This window comes from Carassius gibelio, chromosome A24, assembly GCF_023724105.1.
Source record: "Carassius gibelio isolate Cgi1373 ecotype wild population from Czech Republic chromosome A24, carGib1.2-hapl.c, whole genome shotgun sequence".
NCBI classification, from domain to species: Eukaryota; Metazoa; Chordata; class Actinopteri; order Cypriniformes; family Cyprinidae; genus Carassius; species Carassius gibelio.
In genome coordinates this window covers 19,306,909-19,323,598 of record NC_068394.1, presented here as the reverse complement: position 1 = coordinate 19,323,598, position 16,690 = coordinate 19,306,909, and the positions used below count along the sequence as shown (strand labels likewise).

The window sequence follows — 16,690 nt, the reverse complement described above, 5'->3', positions numbered from 1 at the left end:
ACAGAGTGGTGGCTCAAATGAAGGACCGTTTGTAGTCTAGGATGAGCTTACAGGAGTCCCGGAGAATGAATGATGTGTGGAGAAGTGTGTTTAGAGCACACCTGTCTGAATGTGTGATGGATAGAGTGTAAGAGATCAATGTGAGCAGTGGGGAAGACGCCGCTTGATGAGGTTCTGATCTGAAACGTACGGCCCAACATCAGGTCAGAGGAATAGTGAGAAAGGAGGAATTTCTCAAGATGACAAATGATTTTCCTGGCATCTTATCAGCTTGCCAGTCAATTTCAGGCATGGGAATACCAAAGTGAAGGGCATCTTTGTCCCAACAATCACCATAAAATGAGCAAATTTAACATTCAGAGCATAACAGCAACCATTAAAGAAAAAAAGCTAAACAAAACACTCTTTATCCTATTATTATTCAGCATGCATTAAGCAACTTGTGTTGTATGTTCATATTATTTATTTCAGACTAATTATTATTTTTTTTTTTTTATCTATAGCAAATATATATAAATCGTGTGCCATGTTACCGCATTCATCAGACCCATTAGCAGTGCTTCCAATTCCTTTCACTTTAGCTGTAATGGGTGATTCTCAAACAGAAGGCTACATCCTACCAAGGCTGTGTCCTTTCTAGCTCAGTCCTTCAGAGGCTTGTAAGCTAGAGTCATCCTCAGGCATTGAACACTAGAATGAAACAGTAAGTGTGCATGGATACGTCACGCGTGGTACCGCCCTCACCGCCATGGAACGGAAATACAAATAAATCTTAGTTTTGGAAAAATACTTTGTATTAAAAATCATTATATTTTCTGGAATTCTATTAATGCAATACAATGAATCCCAACCATCTAGTCTCCCAGTGGCTTACATTATTGGCACATTAGCATTTAGTGAGTAATTTACACCAAAACAAAAAATAACATTTATCATTTCATGTCCGAAAACATTATTTTTGTCTTGCATTTCATAAAAAATTCAGACAATCTCAGTACTGAATCGTTTCTCGTCAATGTATTTTCATGAAATGGAATGGGTACGAATAATTGCGGGTGATTGAAGGTCGCGAAGGATACATCCCATGCATCCTTCAAATTCAGCTGAATGAAGGATGTGAAATGAAGGCTGCCTTCCAAGGATCCTTCTGATTTAGACAGCCTTCAGCGACGTTTGATGATGTAGCAGCTGAGATATGCAGCCTTCGGAGGATGCAGCCTTCCATTTGAGAAACACCCAATGTGATTGTGATAGTAATTGTGTCACCTCTTATCACTGATTAGTTATGCAAACAAGATTAAAAATTTAGTTTTTAAACTTTGCATACCACTACCCAATTGAAAGCGGCTGTTTGCACATTTTGCGTTTTTCTCACCGAGGGCTATGTGCTACATTCCAGACCTCTCAAGGAGCTTTTTGCTGATGTCCTTGCCAAAGTCACCGTCACATGTGGAAAACCAAAAATGAAAAGTTTTATCATTCCTTTTCAACTGTCAGCCCCCCGGTACTGCTAGAGAGCATTGAGGGGCACATTCATTACTATAATATTGACAGAGAGTATGAGTCCTCGTTCACTTTTTATCCAACTAACTCTCATCATCTGATTCTCTCTCTTTAGGTAATGAGCTCCTCTATCGTACCCGTGAAGGTGATGTGGTCCGTTTTAACATGGAGACCAACGAGAGTACAATCCTGGTCACAAACAGGAAGTTTGTAAGTGTTTTACTCCAACTCTTTCTTCCCCTAATATTGTTAAGCCCTTCAAAGGAAAATATGAAAATCACCCCTAAATGAAAATTTGCTGCAAATTTACTCTCAGGCCATCCAAGATGTAGATGAGTTTGTTCTTCATCGAAACAGCTTTTGATAAATTTTGTATTACATCACTTTCTTACCACTGGATCCTCTGTAGTGAATGGGTGCCATCAAAATGAGAATCTAAACAGCTGATAAAAACATCACAACATAACTCCAGTCCGCCAGCTGTTTGGACTCTCATTCTTACGGCACCCATTCACAGTAGAGGATCCATGGGTGAGCAAGTGATGCAATGCTAAATTTCTCCAAATCTGTTGCAATACAGAAACAAAATTATCTACATCATGCATGGCCTGATAGTAAATTGTAAGAACATTTTCATTTTCGAGTAAAATATTAATGTAAAAACATTAAAATCAAAACTGTTTATTAAATGTTACTGCTGTTCTTTTCTGAACGGTTCATCTGTTAAAGTGATTCCCAAAAATATTAAATATTAAGTCATCATCATTTTGGGGGATTTTTTGATCTGGTGTTTTGATGATTTTAAGTGGATGTATGAAGTCAGTTCTCCTCAAGTTCACACAGGTGTCCTAGCAGAGAAACCACAGGTGTAGTGAATCACATTAATGAACATGATACACAATATTTGACTAGAAAATGCCACACTTTTAAACAATCATTAATCTTTTGTTTTATTATTTCTAACTTTATTTTGTGAAAGGATTTGTCTGAAAATGCATGTGTGCTTTATTCTTTAGAATAAATGACGCTTGTTTTGATACACTGATTAGACATAAGCCTAACCTGATTTTACCAAGTGAGACATGTTCCTGGGACAACATCGTTGTTGACCCTGGAACAACATTGTGATTAACCAATCAGATTTGAAGAACCAGTTTATAGATTTTGTGAAGTTTATGCTTAAAATCAGTGTTTGGTGCTTGTACATCAGTGTCATTCATCTATCATTTCCTCTGATTTTAGGGATTACTTGGTTAAGGTTAGGTTTAGGTGTAGGGATATGGTTAAGAATATATTTTTGGAGTAAAATGTTGTTCCAGGTTCAACAAAATATGTTGACCTAGGAACACATCGGACTTGGCAAAATCAGGACGTGCTTAGACATAACATTATGACCATAACACTGAATAAAACTGATTATCTCTTCATCACAACACCTGCTAGTGGGTGGGATATATTAGGCAGCAAGTGAACATTTCTTCCTCAAAGTTGATGTATTTAGAAGCAGGAAAAAGGAGCAAGCTACGGTTTTAAGTGAGTTTGACAAGGGTTTGAAAAAGGCCTGATGAATTGCATTTTCCTTTACATCATGTTGATGGCTGGGTGCATGTGTGTTGCTTACATGGGGAAAACCAGGATGCACTATGGGAAGAAGGCAAGCCGGGGGAGGCAGTATGATGCTTTGGGCAATGTCCTTCTGGGAAACCTTGGGTGCTGCCATCTATGTGGATGTTACTTTGACCCATACCACCTACCTAAGCATTGGTGGCTGTAGCCTCTTGCAACAGGATAATGCGCTCTGCCACGATGCAAAAGTGGTTCAGGAATGGTTTGTGGAGCAAAACAACGAGTTTTAGGTGTTATCTTGGCCTCCAAGTTCCCCAAATCTCAATCCAATCGAGCATTTGTGGGATGTGCTGAACAAAATAGTCCTATCCAGGGGGGCCCTACCTCACAACTTACAAGAATGCTAACATCTTAGTGTCAGATACCACAGCACACCTTCAGGGGTTTAGTGGATTCCATGCCTCGACAGGTCAGGGCTGTTTGACAGCAAAAGGGGGACCAGCACAATATTAGGGAGGTGGTTATAATGTAATACCTGATCTGTGTATGTTGTTTATACTTTTTTAAGTACATATATTTGTGGGGTCACCATATTCAACACATTATTATTTTTTTTTATTTTTTTTTTAATAATGTAACTTGTATATAACTTTTGCCATAGTCAAGGCCACACATGTGAGGAAAATAATATTAGATAATATAATATCATACATTTATTGTTAAGGGGTGCAAATAAATGATCCCCTTAACAGGCATTTTAAACATAATAGAAACGAATAGTAAGTTTAAAAAAATATATTTTAAATAATGTACTCAAGAAAAACAAGAAAAAGCTGTTTTTGTGAAAATTAATTGTAAGTAATTGTATTGAATGTGCACTTGTAGTGTGCTTCAAATATTAAAAGTATAAAAAGTATACATACAGTACTGTGTAAATATATATATATTTATAAAATACATGATAATATAATAATAATGAAATGTGTACTTAAGAGTATACTTTCTGGACTATCACACGTAAGTACACTTTCAAGGTTGCACTTTGTAATAATGTCAAATTAAGGTTTCACTTTAAAGTACATTTTACATCATTACAGTTTAATAATCTTCTGTCATGCTTTACAGAAGTACACTTATTTTGATGTGCTGACTAACATACTAAAGCACATAAAATAGTTGATTAAAATGTTATCTTTAGTGTGTTGATATTACATTTAAGTTAACAGATTCTATATGTACTCAATTGTAACTTCATTACAAATATTTCACTGAAACTATAGTTAAATACATTACAAACAATGAAATGGCATTGCTGTTCTTTTAGTTTAGCGTTAAATTCTTGGCTGTACATTCAGCAGTACACTTTAACCATATATCAAAGACAATAGAAGTAATGATGAATTTACATATAAAGATGTACTACTTTATTACATGTATGTGTATGTATATATATATATATATATATATATATATATATATATATATATATATATACATGAAAAGTACATGAAAATACAAACAAACAAAATAGTATAATCAAAGGCAATGGCTACATTCAACTTCCACTCTATATAATTTCCTAATGAAAATAGTATGTCGCATTATGAGAGATAAATGCATTGTGAATGTCTATTGTACAGAAGGTGCAAGTAGAGTATAAATGACTTCACTGTCAAACAGCACATCACTGGGCAGACAAGTCTATTGTTAATAATACAGCAAAAGTGTCCATCATTAGAGCAATGTTCGATGTAACTCATTAACAGTCTCAATGGTTAAAGCTGAGCTGATGGGATGCACAAAGCATGATGTTTATTGAGAATCCGAGAGTGGCAGCTCTGATTAATGCTTTGACTCTCCCTGTGTCTGCACACTGTGATCTGCCACAGTCGTTTAAGGAATATGGCAATGGAACTATGCTTTCTAAAAGTTTAATTTACCTTTTCTCTTTTCTTTCTCCAGGAAATGTACAAAGCCAGCAAATATGAGGTTTCCCCAGATATGAAACTCGTTCTGCTTGCCTACAACGTGCAGCCGGTGAGGCCTGTGTTTATGTGGATGTTGTATGTGTGTGTTGAGATGAAAGTAATCATTGCACAATGTGAAAGGGCCGTCGCGCTCCACTGCCTTACCAGAACCAAATACACCCCACTGGAGTGACAGAAACCAAACAAGCAGGGGCACACGCACACACACACACACACACACCTGCCAGTCGAGGGAGAGGAAGAGAGAGGCTGTTTTCACACTTGGTTTCATTGATTGGTCTGAACTCAACTTCTATTCCACCCTCACCCCCATCTCTTTTCATGTCGTGTTATACAGTATGGCTTCAAACCACAGGGTGTCTGCATGATTGTAAGAATTAGTCGCAGGTGTTGCTAGCTTCAGTAGGCAACAATTCAAGAGGAGACGGTACCAAAAATCAGAGTTTCTACACTAAAAGAAACCATGAAAAAATGGCAGGGGATTTAAAGTGATTTCCAGACTTTGAAATTGACATTTTCTGATCCAAAGTATTTCATCAGCTAACAATCACTCAGTCCAATCAGAAGGAAAAGTCATAGTTGAAAGGAAATGTTGTACTTTTTAAGGAATGCATTATACTACTACTACATACAAATTATCATCAATATTCATCAAATTATCGTTTGTGGAGCGGTCAAATTATCGTTTGTGGAGCGGTGAAACTGTAACACACTGAAGAAGACATAGAGCCAAAATGTTTGTGTTGCCCATGAGCTGACTGTTACAGCTGTGTGTATGCAGGCGTAGGAATCAATAAATCAAAAGAGGAGTTTAATGAACATCAATAACTTCAACAGAGGTAACATAGACAATCGCTGAAAGGGAGGAACTAAACAGACAGGGTTTTAAACACAAGGGAGGTAATCTAGGGAATGGAGAACAGGTGGGGATTAATCAATTAACTAAACAAGAAACGGGACATGACCAAAATAGGGAAACAGAAAGTCCATTAATGTAACAGTTCGCCCCCTCCCGGAACGGTGCATCCTCGCACCAAAGGAGACAGTCCATCGGAGGAAGGGGTTCAGTAGGCGGGTGTGGAGCAGGCAAGGGGCAGGCAATGAGGGAGCATGGAACCAGGGTGGAGTGGATGGAGGGAGGAGCCAGGGAGGAGCTCGGAGCAGGAGGAGCCAGATGGAGCTCCAGAGACCAGCCAAGATGACCCATAGTGGAGTTGGCAGTGGGAGGAGCCATGGTGTAAGAGTGGCAGATGACACCCTGGGTCCAACTGATGGAGACTGCGCCAGTGGATGAGGAGCCCAGGTTGGAGCCAAGCAGATGGAGAACCAGGGTGAAGCCGAGGATTCGGAGGGCCAAGTCGAAGCAGAAGGCTCAGGCCGCCAAGGCGGAGGCGGGGCCCTGGAAGACCTCTGCGGAGCCGAAGTGACTGAGGAAGGAGGCAGAACCGGAGGGAAGGAGGAGCCTGACAGAGCCGGAGGGATGGAGTGATGAGGCGGAGCCAGAGGAATGGAGTTCTGAAGCAGCGGATGGTCGACGACTGACCACAGTTGAGCCGGAGGGACGAGGGAACCCAGTGGAGCTGGTGGGATGCCGGGCCACGGTGGAGACGAGGGAGCTAACAGGCCAAGGTGGAGCCGCTGGGTTGAAGGACCGAGGTGGAGTTCAGGACTCGGAGGCTGGAGGCGGAGACAGGTAATCCTTACGCCAAGGCGGATCTGGACACTGGAAGTCCCGAGGCTGACCGGAGCGCACAAATGGCTCTGACTGAGGGTGAGCTGCGGGACTAACTGGCACCAGCGGAGATGAGGTTGAGGAACTGGCTGGTCTAGGAGAGGGTGAGAGAGGGAGGCCAGGAGGAAACACAGGAAGATCAGGGCTGGACAGAACCAGCAAAGAAACAGGAGATACTGGGCTGGACTGAACCAGCGGAGGTGGAGCAGAGGAACAGACTGGTATAGGAGGATGTGTGAGAAGGAGGCTGGGAGGGAACACAGGAGGATCAGGGCTGGACGGAACCAGTGGAGAAACGGGAGATTCAGGGCTGGGCGAAACCAGCGGAGAAACAGGAAATTCAAGGCTGGGCAGAACCAGCAGCAAAACAGGAGATACAGGTCTGGGTGGAACCAGCAGAGACACAGGGGATTCAGGAATTACCTCCACAAACCAGTCTATAAGGTTCATTTGAAAAGTGTCCATTAATTCCTCCACATAATTTATAGAAACCAGATGCAGCTCACCCTCAGTGGCGGGAGTGTGGGAGGGAAAAATTCATTTATTTCAGTAATTAACAACCAAGTATTGAGTACATTTACAGTAAATTAACATACTTTACAGGAGGCCAACACATTTTTTTTTATTGGTCTTATGAAGTATTCTAAGCCAAAGACTTAAACCACTTCAGTCTGTGTTCATTGAATTATATGAATACACAAGTTTCACAATTTGAGTTGAATTACTGAAATAAGTAAACTTTTCCACGAGATTCAAATTTATTCAGATGCATCTGTAGTTTGCAATCGTTGTTATTATGCTGTGCTGTAACCCTGCTCCAAACCACAATATTCAAGTTAATACCTTACTGCACACCTATTTTCAGGAAACAACTTGTACCTTAACCAAACAAACCAGACTGCCTTCGTACAGACCACATACCGTACATCTAAAGCTTTAGTGTGAAAACAAATGATGAAAGCACAAACTCTGAAGGATGCTAGACTCGGACACCACAGGTCTGAGCAGCAAGTGACAAGTTAGTTTGATCAGGGCAGCTGTCGTACAGAGCTGAAGAGACGGAGGAGAAGGTGTCATCAGCTCTGTGACAGTGACACCAGAGCACTTCACACACACACACACACACACACACACACACACACACACACACACATGACAAGAAAGAGTGAGAAAAAGAAAAGAGTGTGGGCGCTGCCTCTAGTTTGTTATTCAGTGCCCGTCCCAACATCACCTTGATGGATGACAACCACGTCCCCCAGCTGTCATTGCCTAGCACACACACACACACACACACACAAACACACACACACACACACACACACACACACACACACACACACATTCATAACAACCCTCATTCTCAAACTCTGTCATGGTGCTGCTTGCCCTTCACAAAGGAGCTCTCCATCTCTCTGCATCTGTAAGACAGAGTGTGTTGGTGAGTACAGGTGTTGAATGTTAATCTTTGATAGAATTAACAGCTCTGATACAGCACATGTGTCAAGCTCATGTCAGCTGTGAGCATATGCTGCGGTCAGCCCTGTGGCTCACAGACAGCTGTTGACACTGTCCTCAGAGTGATACAATAGCGCTCTTTCCTTCTTTATCAACAATGGATTAGGATTTAATAAAATGAGTAAATTCTGCCACTGAAATCTGATTGGACATGCCATATCTGAAGCACACCTGTGACCATACATCAGTTGAATTCAGTATTAATGCACCAAGAAGCAGCCTACAGAGAGGCTAATGTACTATGGAGTGTTTGTGTTTGTTTGTTTTGTTAATAATTGTATTATTAGTTGACTGTTTGTTGTATTATTATTATTAGTAGTAGTAATAGTAGTAGTAGTATTTAATCTTAACTCACAATTTGTAATAATTTGTTTATAATTTTTTGGTTAGAAAAAAAAAAAAAAAAAAAAAAAAAAAAAACATATATATATATATATATATATATATATATATATATATATATATATATATATATATATATATATATATATATATATATATATATATATATATATATATATATATATATATATATGTAACCACCATCATAGTATTCAGTATATTAACGGATAAGGCAAGAAATTCAACAAATATCATAAACTATTAATACATAACACAATTCCAAAAACATTGTTACATGTAAATTATTTATTGTATGATTATTGGGGTGTATCTTGACATTTTGCAACTTAAACTTAATACATTTAATATGTAGACATAATAACAATCACTTTCTCTGTGCTTATCCTCTCCTCTAGTCACTTGCTGATCTAGTTAAATATCGTTGACTCTTTGACAAATTGTTTTAGATTCTATTTTAGAATTCGCTTTGGATACAAAATAAACTGCTAAATGTGTAGATGTGAATCTAACTTACCAGTTGTAATTTTAAATCAGAAATAACTAAGTTAATAAATGCTAATTAGAACCAGTTAATTGAATCCTATTACATGTATTTTTTTTTTTATGAATAAATTAATCCAATCAAAAAAATATATATATATTTGTGCCAGTGAGTTTTGCACAGGAAAACAATAATCATATTGCCTACAAATTGTTTATTTTTACTGTTATTGTACTAATGGTATTATTAATTAAACATAGGTGTCTCTTACATTTTTAATTTGTTTTAAAAAAGAAAAAAGCCATTTGATGTGGTGCATTATTGTGATTTTACCATGGTAAAAATCTGTCCTCTTCATATTGTGGTTAAAATCACCCTTTAACTTTGGTAAAATTACTGTTATGCATTGCTTTTCAAAAGTTTTTGCTAATGGAGGAAATTATAATTGTGTGTGTGTGTGTGTGTGTGCTTGTAGTGGCAGTAGCTGCTGTTCTTGCTCAATTTAATTTCTCTCCCTGTCTCTGTTTGTCTTTGTGTTGTTCAAACTCTCAGGTTTACGAGCACTCTTTCACTGCGGACTACATCATTTGCAGTCTGGAAACTCCGTAAGTCACTGAACTCATATAACAGTCGCATTAGTTTACAAAGTCCATTTGTCATTATACAACCAAGGAAAACATCGATGCAGTATTTTGCTGCTCATGTCACATCGAAACCATTCAGAGAACTGAATCTTTCCATACTGCTATCCAGTGGCCCACCAACAAATTTCCAGCCTGTCTGTGCCATGATTAGCACAGGGACTTACAGCTTGTGTTACCGGTTATTTTTGGGCCTGCAGTGCACAGCGTCTTTGTAAATGGCAACAGAATAAAGCATCTATATTTATGAGACGTCAGATGGCACAGATGCTGACACAGTGCTGGGCTGCTGCCCTGGCCGGATTTAACAGCACACCGGGATATACTATCACTGTTAGATTTCCTGCCTCAGGAATTCCCACATGGTGCTTTATTCACAGAGCTGTTGTGTTGGGCTGTGTAGTACACCATGATGGAATCAATATCTGTTGGCACGCTCCACTGCACCACATAGAAAAAGTGTGCGCTGTTAGACCTCTTAAGACATGAAAGTTTGACTGTTTGCCTGTCTGTCTGTCTGGGTCAGGATATCAAACTAGTCTGCTTGTCATCCAGTAGCCAACCACAGGTGCATCTCAATAAATTAGAATGTTGTGGAAAAGTTATTTCAGTAATTCAACTCAGATTGTGAAACTGTATTAAATAAATTCAATGCACGCAGACTGAAGTATTTTAAGTCTTTGGTTCTTTTAATTGTGATGATTTGGGCTCACATTTAACAAAAGCCCATCTCAACAAATTATAATACTTTATAAGACCAAGAAAAAAAAAAAAAAAAAACTTTTTAGTGATTTGTTGGCCTTCTGGAAAGTATGTATTCTGGAAAGTATGTATATGTACTCAATACTTGGTTGGGGCTCCTTTTGCTTTAATTACTCCCTCAATTCAGCGTGGCATGGATGCGATCGCTTTGTGGCATTGCTGAGGTGGTATGGAAGCCCAGGTTTCTTTGACAGTGAACTTCAGCTCATCTGCATTGTTTGGTCTCTTGTTTCTCATTTTCCTCTTGGCGATACCCCATAGATTATCTATGGGGTTCAGGTCTGGTGAGTTTGCATGGTCATTTAACCATCTGTTGGTGCTTTTGGCAGTGTGGGCAGGTGCCAAATCCTGCTGGAAAATTAATTCAGCATCTTCAAAAAGCTGGTCAGCAGAAGGAAGCAGGAAGTGCTCCAAAATTTCTTGGTACACAGAACCGGTTAGTTTAAAAAAAAAAAGAAACACAATGGACCAACACCAGCCGATGACATTGCATCCCAAATCATCACAGACTGTATAAACTTAACACTGGACTTTAAGCAACTTGGACTATCAGCTTCTCCACCCTTCCTCCAGACTCCAAGGTTTCCAAATGAAATACAAAAATTGCTCTCATCTGAAAAAAGGACTTTGGACCACTGGACAACAGTCAATTTCTTCTTCTCTTTAGCCCAGGTAAGATACCTCTGACATTGTCTGTGGTTCAGAGGTGGCTTAGCAAGAGGAATACGACAACTGTAGACAAATTCCTTGACACGACTGTGCTCTCGGTTGGTTGTGCATCTTTTTCTTCCAGACTTTTTCCTTACACTCAACTTTCTGTTAACATGCTTGGATACAGCACTCTGTGAACAGCCAGCTTTTTTGTCAATTAATGTTTGTGGCTTACCCTCTTTGTGAAGTGTGTCAATGATTGTCTTCTGGACAACTGTCAGATCAGCAGTCTTCCCCATGATTGTGTAGCCTAGTGAACCATATTGAAAGACCATTTTGAAGGCTCGGGAAACCTTTGCAGGTGTTTTGTGTGGATTAGCTGATTGGCATGTCACCACATTTTGATTTGTTGAGAATTGGTGGGTTTTTGTTAAATGTGAGCCCAAATCAGCACAATTAAAAGAGACAAAGACTTAAAATACTTCAGTCTGTGTTCATTTAATTTTATTAATAAACAAGTTTCACAATTTGAGGTGAATTACTGAAATAAATTAACTTTTCCACAACATTCTAATTTATTGAGATGCACCTATAGTTGTTTAGTAATGGCTTTGTTTCTCTTTTACAGGGAAACATGGATCCTGAACCCTCCAGAAGTGCGAAATGCTCATCTGCAGTATGCAGGATGGGGACCACGAGGCCAGCAACTGGTAAAGAAGACATTTACCACACTGTAAACATTAAAAAATGTATACACACAAACAAAATAAATAAATAAATAAACTTGCAGCAGTGAGAAAATACAGTAGGAACATTTTTGGTTTTAAAAATTTAACTAAATTCACAGTATATTTTATTAACATATACAGTATGATTGTCACGTACGGGAACACAGGAGACGGAAGATCCAAGTGCAGTGTGGTTTTATTTAGGGTAATCCAAATCAGGGTCAAAAACAAGCCGGGGTCGTAACCAACATAATCCAAACAGAAACAAACAAACAAACAGAAAGGAACAAGAACAGGAACTCAAGGACTAGGAAACGCAAGGAATCTAGTGGACGGAAAGTAAGGACTCCATGACAAGAACTGAAACAGAACGGTTTAAATAGGCAGGATAATGTCTATGAGAGTGAAGACACCTGAGTGCAATTAACAGGTGTGCAATTACCGTGATGAAGGGACAAGGCTTTTTTGGGAATTGTAGTGCCTGCAGTGAGGTGCCTATGGGGAAGTGAGACCACTAGTGGACACCCAGGGAAACAGAGACCAGACAGCGTGAGAATGATCTTAATATACCAACCTACCAACGCAAATAAATCTGTTTTGTATCTTTACAATTCACTGATAATTACCCAAAAACACAGGTGGTAATAAGAAAACATGGTAATTCTTTATTTTAAGAAGCAATTCTCAATATTAACTAGCATGCATATTACTAGCATATTGGCTGTTTATTACTACGTATAAAGCACCTTATTCTACGTGAACATATTCTAGATCCCTTAATCATGTCTTAACAACACTTAACAACTAATTAAATATTATTAAGCAGCAAATTAGGAGCTTATTGAGGCAAAAGTTGTAGTTAATAGTTAGTTAATAGTGAGAATTAGGATCTTAAAATAAAGTGTATGCAGGTGTATGCAGGGTCATCGCTAGGAATTTTAATGCCCTGTATGCGGGGTATATTTATGTTCATGATCAAAAACAAAATCACATATGTGCAAGAACAGATATTGCAAGAATGCGCTTTTTCTGATCTTATGATCTAATATTGTGAAATAAGCTTGGACAAAGTACTTTGAAAGTGACAGGAGACGATTGAAAATTATACAGAGAGCAGCAGGTTTAGTTTCTGCTCTGATAGCAGAAATTGACCACATCAAAAACTGTGGGTTTGTAATAGAATCAGGACTGGTAAGAGAACATTGTGTTCTCAGTAGGCAGAGAGGCAGTCATTAGTGGCTGTTTAGATGTCCATGTGGTTGAACACGTTCAAACTTGTTTACAATACGAAAGCAGTTTGGTCAAATGTGTTTTTGACAACCTTTGGAAGGGGTAGAAAGTGGACAAGCTCAAAACATTTCAGACCTCGATAAACCTATAGCACGGTCCACTTGTGATTGGATTGACAAAAATGCACCTTGATACCAGGCCCTAAAGCTGTCCCATTTTGAAGGCTCCTTCAAATGTGGCCTTGAAATGTATCCTGAAATTTGTTTACATGAAATGGATCCTTTGCCACCCTGACCATGGTGACGACAGTTTTTTATTTTTATTTTTTTTTTATATATGAGAGAAAATGCAGGATTAAGGTCCATTCACAAGAAGAACAATAACTATAAATATAACAATAAAGATAACGATATTAGTGTCCATAACAGCAAACAATATTTTCTGTTTATTCCAAGCACACGTTAAATTATCGAGCTCATTAAAGCAGGAAGGATTCTGATTGGCTATTAATATTTTTATTGTTCATCAGCTGGAAAAAAAAAAAAAAAAAATACTAAAAGTACTAAAGTACTAAGTAGAAAAATATATGTATCAGTAGTACAAGTGCCGACTCATGAGTATTTGTGATGTGTGATTGACAGCCAGCTGCAGTTGAGCATTTACATGTGTATTTGCATGTGTGTGTTCTGTAAAAATCAGCTACACCTTCTGGTAATGCACCTGCACTTGTAAACTGTCAGATGCATTTCATAGGTAATTTCTCGTCCTGACAAATATTGGTGTAAACACGTTTGGGTTTTTTTTTAGTAAGTGCAAACGTGGTATGAAAACAAATCAGATTTGTGGCATAATGTCAGATTGGTGTACTGTGGAAATGCAGCCTGATAGACCTGCTGTCTGTTATAGTGATATTAATCAAACAACAATATTGACCAAAAAAAGACAATCTCTCACTGCTCTGCATGTATTTCATGTTTGGCTGTTTATTTGAATAATTACTTGTTTACTTCATCAAGAAATACTTGAAGGCTTCATATCATTGTTTTAATTACTTTTTGTGTGTGTGTGTGTGTGTGTGTGTGTATTATTTGTCTTTTTTTTAAGTTGCATAGTTAAAAAAATATATGCTTGGTTATGCTTATTTAAGAGTTATTAGAGAAACCTCACTGCTCTGCATGTATTTCATGTTTGACTGTTTATTTGAATAATTACTTGTTTACTTCATCAAGAAATACTTGAAGGCTTCATATCATTGTTTTAATTACTTTTTGTGTGTGTGTGTGTGTGTGTGTGTGTATTATTTGTCTTTTTTTTAAGTTGCATAGTTAAAAAAATATATGCTTGGTTATGCTTATTTAAGAGTTATTAGAGAAACCAAACAATTAATAGTATTACAAAGAAAAATAAGTGTACTATAAGTGCACAACAAAGATTTTAAAAAGTAATTATTTAAAATGTACTTAACAGTAAACCTTTTAAATTAACATTATTACAAAGTGTACTTAAAAACAGTCCTGAAATATGTAATTTGTTATATAATCGTTAAGTAGAGTTAATAAGTACACATTCAGTACAATTAAGCACATTTCTTTTCAACAAGGTTCAATTGGTCTGTCAGTCAGTCTTATCTTTCATTAGTTGTGCAAGTTTTAAAAACATAAAATGCCTTAATTTTCATTCAGTTATGCAGAAAACTGGTTAGTTTTGATTACTGTTCTTCACCCATGCCTGAATACATCAGTGTGTGTCATCCAGTGTGCTGTGAAGTGGTTGTGGTGTGTTTAGGAGAGATTACAAATTGATGCTTCTCTCGAGTCAGCCCACTGTCAGTAATCTTTCTGATATGTTATTGACAAGCCTCACATTCAATGCAGTGCATGAACTCTGTGTAAAACATCACATAAAAACAACATCAAGAAGTTCATGATGAAACTGGACCACAAGGACTCTGTGTTTCCCTTGATTTGAGAGGGGTTAGCTTGCAACAGCATATATTTTCACAAACAGGAAGAAAAAATGGATTCATAACACTTAAAATTTTATAGGACATAGACCCTGTTCTACAGCCAATGTTGGGTTTACAAGCTGATGTCAGTGGAATATGTTCAGGAGTATTGACCAGCAGCTGGTCCAGGGGCCAGATTTTCTGGCCACTACAGCCAAATATATTTATTGAGATGTTAATCATAAATCACTGCGTCCTCTAGGGGGCGCTATGGGGAACACTTTGTTGTGACCCGTGTCTGAAGCATACATTGAAAAAACACCAACTTGAGCTAGAGGATGCAGTGTCTCGTTCCCTACTCAGGGAACCATGATTAAATCCGGAACCTGAGACAGTCCCTTTCAAGGGAACTTCAAACTGCATCCTCTAGGGGACGCTATGGGGAACAGTATACCCACCCCGCCATGCTGAGGGGAGTGCAGGCTAGGATCATGGTGAGCACTAAGTACCAACTCTACCATTTCCATGGAGGTTGCCCCTGGGACGTTTAGACAGCTGTCTGTAACAGTACCCCTGGCCAAGGGTTTAACCCTTTCGAGTCGATTAACGCATATATGCGTTTTGAGTCATTTTCACCTGATAACCCCGAAAAGAAGTTAAATTACACTCTCAGTTTTAATCGTACAGATAAGAGCAATACATCAGTCGAATCTCTAAAGGGTCTAGTTTTTTTTGGATACAGACATAATAACAAAAAACATTTGTGCACTTATAAAATAAAGATAACAAACAAGGTGCGCTGTCTACAGTCTTTGTCTCCGCTGATCGTCATGTACAAACATTTCATTAAAATGAACTGTAACTCCGTGAATACTCAACGAAGAGACATGAGAGAGTTATCTATAGAAAGCCTGGAATGTCTACTTTTAAACTAATTAAGTGCTGCCGAAAACAAATATTCTGAGATAAAGTAATCCATATGAAAACAACGCAATGTCTGTTTTTCATATCTCCGCTCATTATATCTAATGTGACCACGCCCCCGCGCTGAACGCGCTATTCAGATTCAAACTGAAGCGCGCGGCTTGAATACGCCCACACAGAAGAAAAAGCAGCCAGACTATTCTTCAAGTTTTTATTTTATTTTACTGTTTGCTTCGCGATGAGAGGACTAAGACATAATTCACCCCAAAAAGATGTGATGTGGTTGAGGATTTGAGAAATGGATTTCCTCAGAAAAAAGAATGAAGCACTTTATTCAGCAGAGATCATAAACATGAGTAAGTCTCTTTTTATTTATTTGTACTAGTTTTCACATAACGTGTAAACATTTTACTAGTTAGACTTTTTCCAAATACTTTTTCCAAACTATAATTCCTGACTAAATGTATAATCAAGTGAAACATTATGAAGTTTCAATAACAATATACAATACTATACCATTCAAAAGCTTGATGTAAATAATATAAATGTGACAAATAGAGATAACTCTAACAAATGTAAAAACAATGCAGTTCTTTCGATTTATTCCCCCTAAAAAAACCTGAAAAATATTATCAGCTCTTTTCAACATTAATAATAATAA

At 38.1% G+C, this 16,690-nt stretch overlaps 1 protein-coding gene and 1 long non-coding RNA gene across 3 annotated transcripts in view; one reads left to right on the top strand and one right to left on the bottom strand.

Annotated features, from left to right (window-relative positions):
• LOC127946135 (uncharacterized) overlaps window positions 1–16,690 on the bottom strand; it is a 229,990-nt gene that overhangs the window by 143,952 nt on the left and 69,348 nt on the right. The window lies entirely within an intron of this gene.
• LOC127946128 (dipeptidyl aminopeptidase-like protein 6) overlaps window positions 1–16,690 on the top strand; it is a 279,989-nt gene that overhangs the window by 215,956 nt on the left and 47,343 nt on the right. For both annotated transcript variants that reach the window (XM_052542441.1, XM_052542440.1), the window contains exons 4-7: window positions 1,619–1,713; window positions 5,032–5,106; window positions 9,701–9,753; window positions 11,831–11,912. In XM_052542441.1, coding sequence (XP_052398401.1) covers window positions 1,619–1,713; window positions 5,032–5,106; window positions 9,701–9,753; window positions 11,831–11,912 — 305 coding nt within the window. The remainder of the gene's footprint in view (window positions 1–1,618; window positions 1,714–5,031; window positions 5,107–9,700; window positions 9,754–11,830; window positions 11,913–16,690) is intronic.